The sequence below is a fragment of the Alligator sinensis genome, unplaced genomic scaffold (assembly GCF_000455745.1).
Source record: "Alligator sinensis unplaced genomic scaffold, ASM45574v1 scaffold809_1, whole genome shotgun sequence".
In the NCBI taxonomy this organism is placed as follows: domain Eukaryota; kingdom Metazoa; phylum Chordata; order Crocodylia; family Alligatoridae; genus Alligator; species Alligator sinensis.
Genome location: NW_005841956.1, coordinates 1,957,021 through 1,977,111, shown reverse-complemented (window position 1 = coordinate 1,977,111; position 20,091 = coordinate 1,957,021). Strand labels below are relative to the sequence as shown.

General features: G+C 47.3%; 1 protein-coding gene across 6 annotated transcripts in view; it reads left to right on the top strand.

Annotated features, from left to right (window-relative positions):
- The window catches only part of STARD8 (StAR related lipid transfer domain containing 8), a 117,487-nt gene that overhangs the window by 15,583 nt on the left and 81,813 nt on the right, over positions 1-20,091 (top strand). For 4 of the 6 annotated variants that reach the window (XM_014518451.2, XM_025200099.1, XM_025200100.1 and 1 more), the window contains one exon: positions 19,713-19,746. In XM_014518451.2, the coding sequence (XP_014373937.1) occupies positions 19,713-19,746 (34 nt within the window). Of the gene's footprint in view, positions 1-12,760; positions 12,865-19,712; positions 19,747-20,091 lie in introns of those variants that run through there. The other 2 variants (XM_006020497.3, XM_025200102.1) reach the window with 2 other exon arrangements.

Below are 20,091 nucleotides of genomic sequence, written 5' to 3'. Positions count from 1 at the left end.
CCCCCCCCAATCCCTTTTTAATGTTGTTGGGTTTTTTTCTTTTTTGCCCCCAAGGAAGGGACAAAAGTGATTCAGACTAAGGAGTTGTATTCTCAGGATCTCAAACCTGGCACGTTTGTGCTGTTGGTAATTTATTTTTTTAAGGGTTGCAAAACAGTTGCACAAACCAGGGTAGCGTGTATTTTTTAAATTGTTGCTGCTGGCTACTGAGCCAAAAATAATGTGCATCTTTCTTTGAGTGGAGGTTTTCTTTTTTTCCAAGTGTAGTGTTTTGAGTCAGTGTATCATGAAATGCTGAGCAAATGTCATCAGCTCTGACTTCGACAAAAGAGTTACTTTGACAGCGGCTATACTCATTTGATTTTGCATCTTCACCATAGGCACTGTTCATCATGAGTACTCCGGGTAAATGGATCATATTCAACTTGCTATTGCACTAAGTCTTGAACAAGCCCTTTTGTAATTATTAAAACAGGCTTATCCTTATTGATGAAATGAAAATGTAGGACATTTCAGACGTTTCATACTGAGCCTTGTATAAAAAAGCAGGACATGCAAGTGCTCTTTAAAACGCACACAACTCTCCTGATTCCATCCTCCTTTCTATATGCCAACAGAGTCAAAACTATAGTCATCTAGGGTTTGAATCTGTATCCTATACCGATGTAAAATTCCCACTGTGGATGTCTGAGTTATCCACATGATAGCTGCAGGCAGAGGTGCACCGATACATCAGTCCATATTGTATTGGCACCAATAAAATGAAAATTGACATTTTCTGCAATTGCCTTTTTTTTGGCTGATATGGCTGATAATTTCACTGATAAATGATGCATGCATGTGTGCAGCCACAGCATACACATGGCCAGCCTGACAGCTTGCAGAGCAGTGTCCGGCTGGTAAATCTGTTGTAGGGGAAGGAAGGGATGTGGGGAGTGCAGACTGAGGCCCTTGCAGTGAGAGGGGGAGTGGAGCTGTCTCTGGGAGCAGGGCTATGGGGGGGAGAGGGGGGTTACAGCCACTCCCCAAAAAATTTGCTCTAGCCCCACTCCCAGCACCACTGCAGCCCAGTCCAGCCCAGCCCCCCAGCCAGGAAGAGCCCTGGTTCTCCCAGTGCACAGCGGCACCCTGCCCTTGCCCCATGCATAAATCCTGGGAGAACGTGCCCCCCATGCCCTCCTGGGGTGCATGCAGTGGAGGGAGCTGCTCCCCCCGGGACGAGCCATGGCTCCATGCTACGCCCCACCCTGGCTGTGCAGTGCTTACCTCTGCCCCAGCTCCAGCTCCACTCCCTCTTTGCCACGAGGGCCCTGTAGGTATGCTGCTGGTTCTTCCTCCCCAGGTACAGTACCTTGCACTTGTCCGTATTGAAACCCATTCTATTCTCATCTGCCCACCTCTGTAACCTGTCCAGATCTAGTTGCAGCCTGTCCCTCTCCTCCAGTGTGCCCACTTCCCCCCACATCTTAGTGTCATCCGCGAGTTTGAACAAGGTGCTTTTCACCCCCTCATTCAAGTCACTGATGAAGATGTTGAACAGTGCGGGCCTGAGGACTGAGCCCTGGGGAACCCCACTATCCACATCCCTCCAGGTCGAAAATGACCCATCCACTACCACTCTCTGGCTGTGGCCCTCCAGCTAGTTTGCGACCCATCTGACTTTGTAGACGTTGACACCACAGTTGCCTAATTTTTTAATGAGAATGGGGTGAGAGACGGTGTCGAAGGCCTTCCTAAAGTCCAGAAAGACTATGTTCACCGCGACACCTGCGTGCAAGGCTTTTGTGACCTGGTCATAGAAGGCAACCAGGTTGGTCTGACAGAACCTGCCTCTAATGAACCCATGTTGGTTGCCCCTAAGCATAATCTCCCCTGCTGGTCCCTCGCAGATGTGCTCCTGGATAATTTTTTCAAAGAGCTTCCCCAGGAACGAGGTAAGACTAATGGGCCTATAGTTTCCTGGGTTCTCTCTCCTCCCTTTGGCCCTTTTCCAGTCCTCTGGCACCTCACCAGAGCACCACGAGTGCTCGTAAAGCTGTGCCAGGGGTCCCGCAATGACCTCTGCCAATTCCCTCAGCACTCTGGGGTGGAGATCATCAGATTTGAACATGTCCAGTCCCTTCAGAAGTTCCCTGACTAGGTCCTCACTGACCCTGGGCCTGGCTTCGCCTCCCCTGGGTCCGTCTGGGATCCCAGTGTGGGGGGATGTCCCTGTCCCTGCTCAGAAAAATGGAAGCAAAAAATCTGTTAAAGAGGTTAGCTTTGTCATCTGGTGCGACCACCAGATTTCCAAGCGTGTCCTGCAGAGGCCCCACATTACTCGGTACCACCTTTTTACCTCCTATGTATTTAAAAAAGGACTTCTTGTTGTCCTTGATCCGGGTCGCTAGTCCCAGTTCCATCTCCGCCTTAGCCTTAGCCTTCCTACAATCTTGAGCAATGGAGGTATAATCTTCCTTGGTGATGGCCCCTCCCTTCCATTGGATGTACGCCTCCTTTTTGGCTTTGAGACATTCCGTATTGGCAATTGGATTGGTATTGGCCGATATGGCTCATTTAAACAACAACAAAAAAAGCCATCGGTATCTGCCCAAAAAATCTATCAGTGTACCCTAGCTGCAACGGAATAGTTTGCTTGGTGAAATAGAACAAAATCACATCGATGTAACTGATTCAGTATTATTTATTTTAAGGAGCTTATAAATAGTGTCTTTACGGAAGCCCGACAAATTTTATTTACTTGATTTTTTTTTTTTTTGATTTTTTTTTTTTTTGATTTTTTGTATTTTGCATTACATTTTAGCCAAAAGCTCAGGACCTTGGTTCAAGAGGACTAGCTTCTGGGACAGTTTTGGTTGAGTGAGGGTTAGTGTAGTCATGAGGGGGTTTGGTTTGGTTTGTTTTTTCTTTTAATTATTTGTATCAGTTAAATAAAAGCTATGTTTTTCACATACAAAGCTCTTGACCTTTGTATAACAGGAAATTTTTTGGTTTTTGTTTTTGGTTTTTTTTTTTAAGGAGATTGGATATATATTTTTGTCACCTTGCAAACTTGCAACAGGGGAAATGGACTTTACTCAGACTTTTTCCAAAACAAGTTCATCTTTGGGTTGAGCTCTAACATTTAAAATTGCAAAAGGGGCAATGTTATCAACATTTGAAACTGGATACCTCCTGGGAGTTGCTGGTGCTCTAGACAAGTAGAGTGAGAACATAGTGTCACATACCTCAGTTTCATCTGGAAGAGCCTTTAAAAATCAGGTGACTTGGTTGTAACAGTGAGCAGAACTCTTGGATTTTTTTTCCTGTTCATCTCTTCTCACCACCCAGGGAAATCTCTGTGTTAAATCCCTTGTCCCAAAGGGTTAAATTCGAAGTAAAGGTGCCTGAGCCAGAAAAATGTTTCTCTTCAGCACGGGGGCTGACACGTGGAGGTTGAGTAATTGTCTAATTGCCTGTTTATTTTGAACTTGCTCAGTGAGGGATGCGTTTTCCTGTGGAGCGTTTGGTTTCCACTTGCAGAAGTCTTGGTGCCCCGGGGCACGCACATGGCTCGGGCAGTCCATGCCTCCCTGTGCTGAACAGCACTTGAAAAAGCACGCTGCGGAGAGCCACCTGGTGTCAGCAGCTGCACTTGACTTGAGCAAGTCGAAATCTGTACAAGAGCAACTGCAGCTTTTGGGTTCTTGACAGCATTTGCGTGATGGTTTTGGCCAACATGGGGCAACCTGATAGCAACAACACTTCGTTTTCTTATTTAAAGCTTAAAAATACTCTGGGTAGCTGTTGTTCCGAAAAGATTGGATTTAGCACCAGATGTCTGGAGAGGGTCTGGGAAGCTCTTTTCATGATGTACCCGAGTTTGCCACTGCTGCCTGGGCCAGGGGCTCCACAGGTCCTGCCCCTCAGCCCAGTTCTACACCATTTCCTGCTCTTCTAGGCTGGAGCTGTCACGGGAGCAGTTTTTGGTGCATATTCCGATCTGACTTTCATATTTCTTTCTCCCTGCTGCCATTTTTAGCTGTCCAGCACAAAGGGCTGTTTTGTAGAGTGGTGGCAGAATAAAGAACTAGATTATTTGCTGGATGAATTAAATGTGACTTATTGATAAGGGCCAGAATATTTTTCCTTGTTCTTATCACAGTAAAAGGTACATTATTTAAAAAATAAAAGTACTAAGAGATTGCTTATCATCCTTCAAAGGAGGAATGCTAACTACCCTAGTGGAAATAACTTCCTTTCAGTGTTAAATGGCTTTTCTTCTTGTCCTCCCCCTCCAGTGTAGTTGTTTTGGACCATAACCTCCTAGAATCAGTTGCTGTCTATGTTGGAGTTGTCAAGGCTGTTCTCCTACTGATCATTTTACAGTCTTTGTTTCAGTGCCTCCTCTTTTCTCAGGGTATTAACTCATGGTGATCATTAGTTTAGCCAATTGCTTTCTGAGGGACACTGGCCCTTTAAGGAGAGTACTGGAGAGTACTAGAGGCATTGCTCAGGTCTAGAGATAATGACTGTAGCTGTCCTTTTGCTATGCAGGAAAAAGCTGGTATACAATACATGAATCACTAAATGAGGTACACTCTAAGATATTATACATTTGTTAGAAATGAGTGTTTGCTCTTATGATCAAAAGCAGCCAGTTTAGAATGGATAATGATTTGTTTAAAAGTATCCGTGTTACTGGTTTACTTGCAATATGGTAGGGTGGTACCGGTAAGTGGCAGTAGCATGCCTGTGAAGTTTATTTTTAATTAAGAACTCTCTAAGAAAAAAATGGAGGAACCTGAAAATGGTACAGCTTGTTGGCCTCTGGCTTGGCAAATAACCCTGTACCTGCTCATGAAAGTTGGACATGAAACTCGCCATATTAAGTCTCTGGTGGAATGGTAGAGGCCTGTTGCAAACCCTTGCAGGTGCAAAAGCCACTTAGAAATGGGAGAGGTCTGTGGCGATTTCCTGATGAAGAGGAAAATGTGAAGGGGGAGTTGGATGAAAGTCAAAGGTGAAGGAAATTGAGTCATCTGTTCATTCCCTTGTTTGGGGTAAGAAGAAGTCTCTCTCCTCTGGTTAACTCCCTTGACTGTGACATGCTGGATTGTGGCTAGGCATTGTCTCCAGAAGTCTGAACAAGCTGTGTATGGTTTGGAGAAGAGTTGGCATGTCATGGCTCCATCCTGTCAGTAGTTTCACATATCTCTGCCAAGAATGATTGGGCGTGTTTGGTTCATTGGCTACATCTTCCACCTAGTTTGGCACTTAAAAAAAAATAGAAACAGTGCAAGAACGAAAAAAAAGCAGTGTCCATGGTTCATGGTACAGATGAGGTGGGAGGGTAAAGCCTTAAGCGCATCTAACTGTGACTCTCCAGGGCATGGAGTCACCAGGCTGAGTTGTAACTGCTCTGATACTCCCTGTACTCATGTGTTCTTGCTTGAGGACTCACTCATGTGCTATGCATCCCTGGATTTTGCGCTGAGTCCCTTATGATGTGTGGGTATGAAACCTCACCCATATTGTGGCTCTGTAGGGGAGGGAAAAGCTTTAAGATGCCAAGTATACATTCTGCGTGGTTCAGTTCCTCTCTGGTACTGGGTCTCGAAGGACCTGAGGTTTCACTGCTGCTGCACTTGAGTATTTGGCCAAGCACCGTGCTTTGCAGCAATACTTTCATAACACTTATCAAGTTGCACTTGGATTTGGGGAGATCTTTTTCAAGTTTCCCCTTTTGTCAAGTTGCAGACAGCCCTGCATGTCCCAAGCCAGCAGGAACAGAGAGCATTTTCTATGCTGCTTGTCAACCAAGGCACTTGGATTTGGGGAGATGCTCTGCTTCTGAGGGAAGGAAGTTGTGTCTGAGAGGCCAGTTCCGCAATAGGTGGTTGAGTCAGTGTTTGGGATGTCAGGGCAATGCTGTGACGGTGGCAACAGTGAGGAAGTTGGCTGGATCGCTGGGTTGGGGAGGGTATAGTTGGTCCAGGAACACTTGTGGCAAGCACAGGCAGAGCCCGTTGAATTGCCCAGCTTTGCTGGGTTGCTGTGCTAGAGTTGCAGGAAGCAGATGCACATGTCCTAATGAGCTTCACATGATATTTGTTCTTCTCTGTGTCCCCTGATGCCTTCCATACTGACCCCTACATACAGTGGTGTGAATTCAGAGCCCAGTTTCTGCCTTAACTCCATTGTAGAGGGGAGTTTATGTAGTTTTGGGCATGATCATGGCTCTCCTGTCCTGGGATTGCCAGTCTCTGGGACCTTCCAACCAGCTCCTCTAAGAGCAGCACTTCCAACCAGTGTGTTGAAATTCCACCTGAAAGTGCCATTTGTGTTGGTAGAATATGGGAAGCCAGGAAGAGAGGTAGGAGCTCTGAGCTGGTGGGAATGCTGGCTGCCTGCATCACCCATCCCTCTTAGCTGTGAGAGGCTTGTGTAAAATGAGCGGGTGTCTCAGTTAAGTTCCCAGCGCACCAATGTCTTTGTCACAGAAACAACTAGTGCAGCCTGCCTGCCTTGTTGGCAGCCTCGTAGAAGAGACCAAGGAGGGTCTAGGAGTCTAGACCATGGAAGCTGAACTGTAGGACCTGCCTGTAAAGGCAAAAGGACCAGGGATGAGTGAGAGGGAAAACTGGCATAGCTGCTGCCTATGCCACACCTGATAGAGACCCAGACAGTGCAGCACTCGAGCCCATGTGAAAACTATGCTATGCTATCCATTCTCTCTGCCTTTCCTTGTGGGACATGCAAGCTATGTCAGGACTGTGTGTTCAGGGTAGGGAGGCTAGTGGGCAGGAGCGTGGGAGCACGGGCCTGCAGGTGTGTGTTTTGTAATGGGTTTATGGGTTTTGTGGTGTGAGTGAAGGTATGTGATGAAAGGTGACTAGAAGGGGTGGGTGTGTGTGTGTGTGTATATTTTATGTATATATAAAGATGTATATTTTTCCAAAAAACCCCCAAAACTCATAAGCTATGTCTTTCCCCAATCTTACCAATGCTCAGGGCACAGTGAAGGCCTGTAGCAGGCTGTTTGGCCTCAGGGATTTGATGTGGATGCAAGGCATGGACATCTAGCATGGGAGGAGTTAAACACTGTTGCTGGAAAGGCATTTTCCCTACAAGGCCCAAGGGATGTCATTTCACGTAGGCATCAGGTTTTACACTTCTTCTCCCTCCCTCACTTCTCCCCCTGCCCGCCACCCCAGTATCACACTCTTCACTTCTCTGCTTCCAATTCCTGAGCCTTTCGGCACCAGCGTATCAATTCTGCATTATTAAAATAAAAGCGTTACTGTTCCCTCTATGCTAATAGACCACATGCTTGCTCCACAAGTAGCCACTCAGCCTGACCTCTGGGAAATGTCTCTGCATAGCAGAAAGTGGAAAATCACTGCATGTTAATGACTTGCTGGAACTGCCACCACTTCTGAGGAACAGTGAGTCCAATGTTCACACTCCTTCGGCCATCCCATGTTCACCAACAGAACTCGGACTGGCCCTCAGGACAGTACCAGTGGTGACAGCTGTCTGCCTTGAGAGTGAAGAACTGAGCCTGGATGGCTGCCAGCCTCTAATTGTTATTAATACCCTGCTTGAGTGCTCTTGGGCAATGGCAGTGATAATAATAGTCCATCAATGGTACGGGAATAGTGTGCTGGCAGCAGGCCTACTGGAAGGCAACTATGAATCCTCATGGCTGATGGAAAAATATTATGCTGTACCTACCACCAAGAATACCCATACCCAATATCATGAGCAAAGCAGAAAGGGGGTAGTTTACTTGCAGCACATTCAGTCAGTAAGTGTCTCCCTGATGTTTTGGACGGGGTGTAATCCCTGGTAAACATGTGAGACCAAGGTGGAATTTGAGCTGTGTAGAAACCTTTAGGGTTATACAGTTTACAGTTTTCTTGGGAGTCTCCTGTTTAAGGTGGACTCTGACTTCACATAAGCCCTTAAGGTGTCCCTGGAATACAAATAATAGGAATCACCCATGTCATATCATCCCAATAACTATAGTGACAGCAAGTGCAAGAGATGAGTGAGACAAAGGGGTCTTCACGTGCTGACATCATTTACTGTCTACTATTGGGAAGCAGCACTTGCCAGCCTCAGCTGCACAACCAGTTTTATTTCTGTGCTTTCAGTGGACCACGTATTTGAGGCCCATTGTAGCAGAGGTGTTGCACTGTTTGGCTGAATTTTGTACTGCTATTCTGCATGAGGCATTGGGATCACCTGCTTTTTTAATTTTTTGGGGTGACCTTAGTTGCCCAGATAAAGGTGCCTCAGCACTATATAGAAGTTCAGATAGGCAGTTTTCTCTTAAGTCCTTTAGCTACTGAGTATTGAAAATGAGATGGCTTCTTTTTACTTGCAACAAACTTTGGGGTAGGAGCACAAAAGGGATTTAAACCACTTATGAAATGAGCAAAAGCTAAAGGGCTAGACCTTAATGCTTCTGAAGCTACACCAATCTCACCCTTCCATGAGGGAGATTTCTGACCTCCAGTGTGGAGCAGGGCAGTTGTCTTTTATTCCCTGATACTTCACAGCTGCATCTTGGCTACGTGGCTGACATTTTGCAGGCATTAACTGGAAAACCAACGTAAATTAGCACCCCACCAGCACTTTGTCATCTCAGGGCAGTACAGCCATTAACCAATTAACCCTAACTAAAAGAGGGACAAGGACCAGAGGAAAATAGGTCAGGAGCTAGGACAGGATTGTCTAGGCAGGCTCTCAAGGAAGAATGGTCCCTGTGGAAATTTTGGCTGAAACCCAGCAACCCAAGGAAAAGATGTTATGCATGGACATGCTGCCTGTGGTAGAGACCCTCATGGAGAGTAGGTGCTCCGTAAGGATGTATCTGTCCCCTGGCCTCTGACCCCCAGTCTTGCCCCTCAGCTCTGCCCAGGCAGCTGACCTGCGGTAGCCTCTGTTATTCCAGCCTTTAGCTCTAGCCTTGCTGATGCTCCCCCATGTCCTGCGGCATCCCCTGCTGCTGATGCTCTGTGGTAAATGGGTAACAAGGGGAAATTTTGTGAGGTACAGCTAAAACAGCTATTAATTTTTTTGTGTGCAGAAGTTCATAGGCCAAAGGGCAGGGTGAAAGTGGTTGTATCCACCGGCTCAGACCACAAGAGACTTACCTGTCAGTTGTAAAATTCTGGTGGACAGCACAGAATGAGCCTGGAGAGAGATTTTTTGACATAAGCTTCCCAAACTGTCTCTTCCTTCACTGAAATGTCCTTGAGGCAGTGTGGGAAGAATCCAGAGGCTTTTTTGGTTTTGCCTTTTTTTAACGTGCCTCTGGATGTAACGCACATTGGTGAACCTTGCATGAAGCGAAGAAGAGTGCAAGTGTCAGGGGTTGCTGCATTGGGCAAAGGGAGCCTGCCTCCCTGGGACCAAAAGGTCTTCTCAGCTATAAAAATCTGATTGTAGGAAAACAAGACAGAATGGTCAGAGCTATTGCTTTAGGTTTTTTATGTGGCACACCCCTTGCTGAACTGGGAGCAGCAAACCAGGGAACACCACAGGGGGGCTGGACCAGTGCCAACACTGGTAGCAGCCCCAAAAGGAGAGCTGAAGAGTCCTGGGAATTGGCAAGGGGAAGATGGAGGGGCAGCAGCTGGGACGGATGCCTGACAGTGACATGCTCTGCATGTTTGTTAGGGGAAAAATGTTCAGTGCCGCAGGGCAGTGGGCCAGAACATTATGTCTTTCCAGAGGAGGCCCTTGTCCACTGTACATTCAGGAGCCAGTGTTCCTCGGGTGCAGCTAGGCAGACAGTAATGGGAAAGGGGACACAGAGGGGTGCAGCCTAGGGACCTGGGTGGTACAAAGGGATCTGGGCCATCATATTCTTGAAGGGCTGTCCTCCGTCCAGCTGGCAGCTGCTCCATCAACTTTGGCTCGCTTCTTCCCAGCGGGCCTTTTACTGTCATGTTCCAGGACATTTCTGACCTGCTGCTTCTGTTTGTGTTGGTTGGCAGGGCCTTGATCCTAACTGGGTGCAAACAGGGCCAAATGAGCTTATGAGTGGACAAGGAGCTCATTTGTAGGTCTGCGTGAAGCAGCTAGTATTTGCTTCCGATTCAGCCAATTTGGGGGGGTAGTGATTCGAGTCACTGTCCCGAATCAGATTTGGCTGAATCTGATTTGGAGATTTGCTGCCCTGCCCAGCCCCAGCTCCTGGTTCTTTAAAAAAAAAAAAAACCCCTGCAACCCCCCGGCTGCTGCAGCAGCCGGGGGGTTGCAGGGGTTTTTTTTTTTTTTAAAGAACCAGGAGCTGGGGCTGGGCAGGGCAACTGGGGGGGAGATGGGGAAAGAAGGGGCTGGGAAAGTGGGCAGGGGTTGGGGGGAGCTCGTGGCAGAGCCCCCCATGCAGCACGGGGCAGTGGGGATAGCTCCCCTGCCTGACAGCATCCGGTGAGTGGGGGCTTTTTTTTGTAAAGAGCAGGAGCATGGTGGTGCTGGGAGAGCGGGTGGGGGTTGGGGGGTGCTCAGGGAGACTGGGGGAGCAGGCAGGGAATGGGGCCTGGTGGGGGGTCCCCTCCCCCTCCTCCAGCTCCCATGCCCCCTACTTACCAGCATGGAGTCTGGGTCCAGCTCCCAGCGGCAGCCAGTGAGGACTGCCCAAATCTCCAAAGCTCTCTGAATTTTTTCAAATCGATTTGGAGAGCTTCGAATCAATTTGGACCTCTTTATTAGTCTCCTGATTAGTCTTGGAGATTTGGGCGCTGAATCGGGCCAAATATCCTCCGAATTGAATCGGCACCCAACACTTCGCACAGCCCTACTTGTCTATTATCTTACAGTTTGTATTCTGTGAGCCCGGAGTGTGTTGCTACGGATGTTCAAACCTTAAAAATGGATGCCTGACAGGGAAGAGACTGTTCTTTTGTCTTCACATGGAAGAGACCCAAGCTCCTCTTGTAAGATTGGGCCTGGGTCCATGGCCTTCCAGGCTAATGGGGCCGGGTGTTTTTGGGGAGAGCCTGCAGAGACACAGGTGGGCTGGGACCTCACCTTGTATTTGAGTGACCACCTGGGGTTGACTGTCAGGTTCAGGCACAGTTGACATTCCATCTTGTGGGGCCATTAAGGGGCCTGCAGAGGGGGAGAAGGGAATGGCGGAAATCCTGGAGCAGTCTCTCCTCTTTATCTGCCATAAAAAGAAATGCAAAATTTGACTCCCTTCAGAACAAATAAGGGAAGTGCTGATTGACTCCAGGGTGGACTCTGGGACCCAGTAAGGCTTTTCTACCTAGAACTTTTATCCCCCTGCATAGTGCAGAGAAGAGCTCCTTTGCACCTCAGCATGTCCCCATGTTCAGTCTGCGTGGCCCGTGCAGTCTGTGGTCTCTGCGTGGCTTCTGCCAACACAGGCCAATTGGTGTAGAGCAGGAGGGTGGGTTTTATTAGTTCCTTTGCTACTTTTCTTGGCATTCCTCTTGTCCCTTCAGCCTGAGCAGTGATTTCATGGTCGCTATGGTACCCAGGGTAGTTGGAGTTTCAGTGCCACTCGCACAGACAAAGCAAATGGAAATCTAAAGAGAGCCAAGGAAAGGGAGGAGAAAGTTGCTCTTGGAGCATTCTGTAGCAGATTCCAAATCAGATCCTGTCCAGATCTGGGGGTGGGCTGGGGGACTCTGCCATAGATTCCCATAGCATTTGTGACATGATCAGAACATTAGCAGGTCTTCTAAGTCACCTAATAGTCAACAGCACCCCATGGTGTTTGGAAGAGTTTTCAGCTGCTGTAGGTAGCTTCCACTGGGGTTTTAAGATGTATAACACATCTTGTTCCTGTAGAGAGCTGGGTAGGCTGCTCATAGCCAATAGTATGGGTCCCGATCCTGCTCTTGAGTTCTCGGTGGACACATGGGCCTGCCCATATGCAATTTATCATGAGCTCTGGGCCCCATTCTTTAGAACTGGTATTTCTTTTTATAGGTGGGTTTGCTATTTGCCAAGTGACTTGTGGAAACATGGTTTGGCCAATTGGGCAGCTTACAATCTGTTCACAGGAGATGACAGCTGCGTAGATCTCCTGGTTGTAGTTTGAGCTGCAATTAATGTTAGTGTTTTTGCTTCTCAGGCATGGTTTGCTCTGTAAAAATGTATTCTTGAGCAGCCCAGTTCCTTCACACCCTCCCTGAACCTGGCAGTGGCTGAGTCTTTATGGGGTCTGGGGTCAGGAGCAAAGAAGATCTGGGGATGAAACTGATAGTAGAGAGCCCTTTTTATTCCTTATTGGGGAACATATTGTGCTGCATTCCCTGCCCCGGTACTAATAAGCTGGAAAGGGGGGATGGAGAGTGAAAATCTAAACCAGCTGGAGTTGGGATTTCTGATGCCCTACGTGTGCTTTTGCCGCTGAAGCTCTTGCTTCTTGTGCTGCGTTGTTCCCCGTTTCCCTTTGCACACGCTCTGGCCGACAGGAATGTGAAATACTGAATGATGTAATGAAGACAAGGAGGAGAACCTGTGTCTTTTTCAATGTCGGGTTTCAGTTGGCATCTGGGCCAGCTTCCCTGCTCCTAGCCAGAGGAATAACGGCAGAGGTTTGAATCCTCTGTCCCGCCTCCTAGGCATTGCTCCCTCCTCCTTTCCCTCCCTCTTTCTCTGTACCACTGCAGCTTCTCTTAGCTGAGCGTCTGTCCAACAGCTCTGCACTGTAAAGAACCACTTGTAGATCAGCTGAGGAGGGGCTCCCCCCCCCCCCCCCCCCCCCCCCCCCCGGGCCTGGGGGGAGGGGCTCCCCGTGATAGCTACCGGCGTGGGGGGCATTAGGCGACACATTTCACCCTCCCCATCATGCCATTATGGGATTTTTTCTTCTCTTGTTTCTGCAGACAATCAAAGGTAAGAAACTGTCCATTTGAATCTTGTGCAGGTTTTCTGACTCCTAATTAATTTCCAGGAACAGGGGATGATGGGATGGGACAGGACGGGAAGAGGTGTTGCTGGGAGTATGAGAGTGTGGGTATTGGTGCTGGCATTCATTTGAGCCACACGTTTCCAGTGCATCTGTGTCCATGTGCACACAGATGCATTTGGGTTAAGTGCAAATAGAGTACACACAGGAGGACGTTATACAAATTATTAGTGCACGTGCTGTTAGCCAGATTTTCAAACTGTCCAATGCTCAGCAGCTACCATGAGAAATGCAAGAGCGGCTGGAGATTGAGCACAGCTGAAAATCGTATGTGTAGGTGCAGGCATCCAATACACACACACACACACACACACACACACACACACACACACACACACACACACGTGCGCACGCGCACTCTCTCTCTCTCTCTCTCTTGCATGTATGAGTTCATGCCTACAGGTACACACTTTGTGGCTATAGGCAGGGACTTGGGTTTATACATGCATACAGATGCAGGCTGGTTCAGTGTTTAAAATTTAGTAACTGAGAAGCCATATACACGTGCTGCCAACATGTAAATGAAACTACCCTTGAGTCGTTGCTATTGGTGGGTCTGGGCCGTGTAGGACGTGGCATGGTGCTGTGTTTGGGGTTCAGCCCCCTCTGGGCCCCTTCCTGATCTGGTGACTGTTACTTGGAACAATCCCATCTCTGCTGTCTCCATTCTCTACAAATTAGTCTCTGCTTTCTTTTTTTAATTAAAAAAAAATGAAACAGAAAATTCTTTGACTTTTATTTTTGGAGGAAATCTCCCCCTCACCCTTCCTCTTATTTTGGATATTAGCTATTTAAAAAAAATCTCTCCCCTCCCTCACATTGGCTGCAGTCACTCACAGCCTTGGTAGGATGATCCCAGCTAAACATATTCTTCATGGGCAGACACAGGCATATATGTATTCACATAAATGGGTATAAATGCTTGAGAGCCCTTTGCTATAGTTAATCCCAGGCTGTGGACCTGGAACTGGTAAAGACACAGTGTGCAGGTTCTGCTCTGTGTTCAGCCTTGCCCCTTTGCAGACCTCATGTATGTTTGATTTCTCCTCTATGGTTTACACAATGCAATTTACTATCATTTTGTTTTTCTTCTCTGCCTCTCCCCCCAAGCAGTACATTAAGTTCACAGTGAAGAACAGAGGTGGGTGGCACTGAAATGTTTGTGGGCTTATGCCATCTATGTCACAACAGTTATAGCCAAATTCTGGTGTTAGTTATAGTGCCATAAATCTGTAAAACTGCATGTAGAATGATAATAGAGGGACAGAAGCCAGAGGCCCTTCGTTTTTAATTTCCTGGGCCAACTGTTTGTATAGCATCAGCTAGTTTTGGTTTGGGCTTAATCCTTCATCTAAGTTTTTGATAATATACCACTCTGTCTTTCTAAATATGCTGTTTTGATTTGAGATATATGGTACAGTATTGCATCATGTACAATAGAATAACAGATGTGTATGTGTAATTGTGGGGACATGGGATATGAAGGTTTCAGGGATTTCAGACTGATAGGGAGTATGCTAAAATCCTTTCTGACGAGTACCTAATATGGGGCTAGAATGGTCGATGGACAGTGGTGAAAAGAGTGAATATGCTACTATCACCACCAAGTGGCAATGCAGATTTCAGAAATGTTGAACTAAAAATGGTATTTGTAAAGTTCATTAATGATGCTTAGCAAGTGTCCAATTATTTCGGTTTCCAAACTACTTTGCAAGGGCTCATTAATCTTCATTGTCCCCCATAGAGTAACAAAGGCACAAACCAGTATAGTGATTTTTTCCTATGACCACACAGTGGATCAGGATCAGAGCTGACTACTAGCCTCCAGGAATTCACAGGCTTTGGGTTATATTCAGAACAGCAGGTATACATGTCTCCCTGGGCATCAAAGCAGGAAAAAGAACATGGGCTGGCTTCTCAAGGGGACCCATAAGGAGTGAAGCTTTGGTAAAAGTGAGACTTGAAAAAGTTCTTCAGATAAAACCACTGGGTTCTATTCAAACTTCAAAGGCTTTGCTCATGGGTGGAGGGGGAATTTGCTCTGGAAAGTTCTTTTATATTCTTTTCTGGACAAGGTGCCATAAGAGTTAGTTTTAGTTTAAATTAGGCATATGTAGAGTAATCCCAGCCTCTGGAACTGCAGGGTGAATAGTAGGAGGTGGAACACCTGAGAGAGGGAATTTGTGTAGGGCACAAGCATCAGCACCCCAATACTTAGATTGCATTTTAGATTGACTTGTCTTCATCTAGGCTGAGTACGGACAGTCAAAAAGCCTGAAGCTGAATCGATTCAGTCTTTGCAGGTTAGTCTAAGTTGGGATTTGCAGTCCAAAATCACAGCAGCAGGATTCTGCAGGTATCACTTGCACTGCATCACTTCCTCTTCTTGCTTCCAGGTGCCTCTGCTATTTATAGTCCATTGTTGCAGCCAGCAGTAAGTTTGAGCAGGGGAAGGGGTGTTTTAACTCCCCTCCCTTGCCCGAGACCCCAGACGGGGTTTGGCTGGGGGGGCAGTCCCTCTCTTGTAGACTGGGCTGCATCCCCAGCTGGGCTTGCCCCCTCAGCCAGCCCTCACTGCTCCAGCTAGGGAGCAGAGGAGCAGGGCAAGAGCTGCTCTCAGGAGCAGACAGCACAGCACAGCCCAGCCCAGCCCAGGGCTGCAAAGCATGCTGGGATGCCTTGGGACTGATTTAACTTGAACCAGGAAGGCCTGTGGGACAGGAGTTTCATAAACCGGTTTGACCCAAATCAGCTAAGTCTGCTACTACATTCAACCAGGTTTATCTTAAACCAGTTTCAGCCATTTTGAAACTGGTTCATGTGCAGCGAGTTTCTGTTCTGTTACAGGTTTAAGCCAGTTTCTGATCACTTGAACTGGTTTATGTGTAACTTCTGTCCCTAGCCCTAGTGTTTTGTTAATAAGTGAATCCCTTTGATTGAAGGCAATGCTTTTGGAGTTCATGCTTTCTTGGTAATCTAGTGCTTAAGGCTTGTGTTGGGTCTGGGGAGAGGACCGGGGTTGCCTGAATCTTCTCACTTTAGGAAGGGCTCCCTGTTTGAAATGGCAAGTGCCTTAACCCCACATTTAGGGCCTTTTATTGCCCCTTGCACTTGTTTTCCCAATATCTGGCATTGTCTAATCGTAACATTGCCCAAGTGTGAGGTTGCACAGGGCACCCTGCAGAAAAATCTCATTTGTACTGTTTCTTTCTTGCTCTGCATGTTTTTAGAATGGGGCTCACAGCCACCCATGTTGCCTTCTTTCTCCCATACCCGGGTTAATCCTTTTCCTGCTCTGCAACAGTAATCAGACTCATTCTGTTGCAAACTTGAATCTACAAATGCTGAGAAAACTCCCTAAACCTCCATAGCCTGTGCTTGCCCAGGAGATGGCCACATGGGAAGGAGCTCATTCCAGGGCAGCTCTTGTGCTGTGCCAGAGCTGAGGGCAGAAATGGGCAACACAGTCCTGGGAACTGCTGTACTTCCAGGAAGTAGAAGGGACAGAGGACACCACCTCTCTCTGTTTTTTCCAACAACAGACTAAGGGGCTGGAATAGGGACTGCGGTGTCCTGGTTTTGTCTTGTACTCCCTGTGTTTGTGTTTCACATAACAAGTGACAGAAGAATTTCTAGAAATCCCTCAAAATGGACCAAACACTCTGGGTTCCAAGAATGTGGTTTAACTTCTTGAGGTTGAGAGACAGTCAGAGCCTGTGGGAGGATTGCAAGGGAAGCGACAGGAGGAAAAAATAGGGAGCAATGGAAAGAGGGGAAGGGTCCTCCAGAAGTTGAAACAGGGTAGGGCTTATCAGGCAAGGGACTTTTTTTTTTTCCTTTCCATGGCTGTATGCTGTTAAACCAGCTATGTGTACCTGTTCCAGTACCTTACCAGAGCTGGCTGTGCACCAAAGGAGGTCTAAGCAATTATAGGGTTGCAGAGTATGTACAGAGTTTGGCTGATGCTTGCCAAACATGGATCCATTGGGGTGGAAGCACGTATAATGACTAGCCAGCCATTTTCAGCCCAGCTTTTCTCTTTTTCCCATCTACAACCATGGGGAGGCATGTGAGAAACTTGAGCAGAAATGAAATGGTTAAGTACCTCTTCCTGTGTGCTGTCCCCAAGCCCCAGACAGGAAAAAGGGTCCCTGCCGGCTTGTGGGAAAGTCAGATTCACTAAAATGCAACATTCCTGACATTATCCCTGGGGCCCTGAGAGCACATCTGGAGCGATTTGGTCTGGGCCTCTTACTGGGTTGGAATAGGGGGTGTCTCTGAGTCTGTCCAGAGGCATTTAAGGAGCTGGAGGAAGTTTGGGGCTTGGGTACATCCCAGATTTCACCTTCCAAGGCAGTGGAGTGGGTGGTCTTTGGGCATCCTCGTTCCCCTTTAATACCCCCAGGCAGTGCCCAGGGATTCCCCTTCCCTGTTTCTATGGTACCAGGGGCAGTGCCACACAATCTTGTGCCACCTCTTTTGTTCTGATGAGATTTAGCTATGTTTTATTTATTCCCGCGCAAAGTCTTCAGTAGCGAAAGTCCCTGCACTCTTTGTGTGAGTGCCAGGGGCCTCAGCCCAGCTCTCTGGGATGTGGGAAAGCAGTGCTCAACCCTCGCTCACACTGCGGCCCGCTCATCAAAGGGCTGCTGCGTTTATAACAAAGCCGAGAGAACGGAATGTAGGCAAAGCCTGTCCAATAGTCAAGCTGAGCAAGGAGGCTGGGCTGTTTTTAACTTCCCTTCTCTATTATTTTCTTTTCTCCTTGGCGCTTTCTGTCTGGAGCTGGCGTTACGTGCTCCATCCTGAGCCTGCTAATGCAATTAAAACATGGACATCTCCACACCAACTCCCACTTTTACTGCTGCATGGACAGCAGGAGACGTGGCTGGGAAGAAACCTCCATCATAGTATGTGCCTAGCTTTGTTCAGGATGTTACGTAGCCCCTATTTAAAGCCTGGTTGATCTCTAGGTTAGTCGTGATTTAAGGCAGCCTGCCAGGTTTGTACTGAACCAGGTTCATGGCCACCTTAAAGCTCTAGTTAGGAAGAAGGAAGGTGTGCACGAAGAACATGGCTCACAGGAACTGTTTCATTCTAGCATGGCAGGCTTACAGTGCTAATCAGTGTGCATTTTTCCTGAATGTGCCTTATGAGATTACTTGCACGTTATGCAGTGTGATGACCCTAAGCCCTCATATTGGATTGGAGCTTGACATGGGATTTCAAGGTGCAAAGGTTCCTGCATGTTCTGCAAGCTGTGCTTTGGGGGACAGGTTCTCCCCAGGTATCCAGAGGTGAAGGGCATTTTACACATCTACCTCCCCCCTCCCATTCCTTAATGCTAAATCTGTGGGCTGGTTTCTGGTTCACCACCACTGTTTACCTTCTATTCTGATGTGTGTGCTCTATTCTGTACTGGACCATGACTTCTTGCAGTGGGGAGTTGGGATTTGGAACAGTCTAACATCCACTGCAGTTAGAACAGCTACCATGGCATGGGGTGTTATGGGCACTACTGAAACAGCTGACATGCATGAGAGACCAGGGCAGGGGAGCCACTTGAGGATCCAGGTAATGACAGAAAAATGGTCTGGATTGTACAGGAATGTCTTTCAGCACAGGACTCATGAGTGCAGTGACTTCTCAGGCCATTGGGCATCAGAAGCCCCCAGAGGAAGAATTAAAAAGTCACATTGCAGTGTGCAGGAAAGAAACTGCCTTCAGGAGCTCTGGGGAGAATGGGAGCATAGAAAGGATGACTCACAGGTGGCACCCAGTGGCCAGAAAGACTCAAAGTGAATGGGATCCTCCTTAGTTAAGAATGATAAAGCATATTCTTCCTGTTTCACTTCACTCCCCTGCTCTTGATCTGACAGTGTTTGTCTGTTTAGCTCACTTAGAAGTGACTAACTAACGGCTGGGAAAAGCCACAAGGGCAACAAGGGTCAACTTTCCAAATCAGCCACTCCAGCCATTCCTTTCTGTTTTATGTTCCCTCGCCTGCTCTCAGTCTCATTTATCACTTGGTCCAGCTGTTTTTCCAGTGGGTTTCCATAAAGTGATAGAAGCACACTGATGAAAACTTAGCAGGCAAATCTTACTGTCACTTTAATGTCATTCCTTTCCCTTTAAGATGACAAGTGCACCCTGCAGTTCTTACAACATTTGGAGCTATGCTTGGCCCTGACAAACCTACCAATGCTTGAGCAATTTCCCATCATTGTACAAAAACCTCTTCTTCGCTCCCTTCTGTTGGTGTTGTTGACTTGAGAGGAGGGTCAGCAATTCCACCCCAGTGCCCCTTGTATAACTTTGTAAACGTTGAACATCCCTATTGTTCATAACTCTGTAGAGCAGGGAGGGGAGGTGGCTGCTGGGCTTGGGGCCTTGGATCTCCTCCTGCTCTTCTAATTTTCAGTTTATTGTTGCTTTAGCCTGCAGAAGTTATTCTGCTTTTTGCAGAATGTTGCCTTCTGCTGATTGTTCTTCTCCTTTACATGTTGGCATCTCCCGGCTGCATTAAAATGTTGTGGGCTAGATAAGGACACCCTATAGCATCTCCTTTAGGACCTTTTTCCAAGCTTGCTTCCCCCAGATCCACTTACTTTTGTATCGCACAGATCAGGGTGACAAACCATTCTGCTATTAAGCAGGGTTTTTCAGTTGGTCTTGTAGGACAGATGCAGAAATTTTAGGAGTTCTTGACTAGGGGAATTAATGAGATTTGTGTACTGATTTCTGTTCTGATTGGGTTGTTTTTTTTCTCTTACAGTGCTCCATATCACTTACAGAGAACAAAGATGTAGGTAAGTGGAGACAGCATCTTCTGTCCTCATCTGCAGACCATACTCAATGCCGCCTCCAACTCCATTAGGGTAATGGATGAGGCAATCACATTTGAAGGTTCTTTTAGAAAGGTGACTTGCCATCCCAAGCACCAACCCCTTTGAGGTGCTAGAAAACCCATGAACCTCCTTGCCCCACACTCATATGTTAGGTTGCGCTCATCCACTCCCACCTGCTGAGTTCTTGGGCCTGGTACCCACCTTAAGATAGATAATCTTGGCCATTTGCTTTAATCGGATGAAATCCCTATCACTTTGCCTGATGGGAAACCCTGATTTTTAATTGTAGTAATGGAGAAGTGGCCT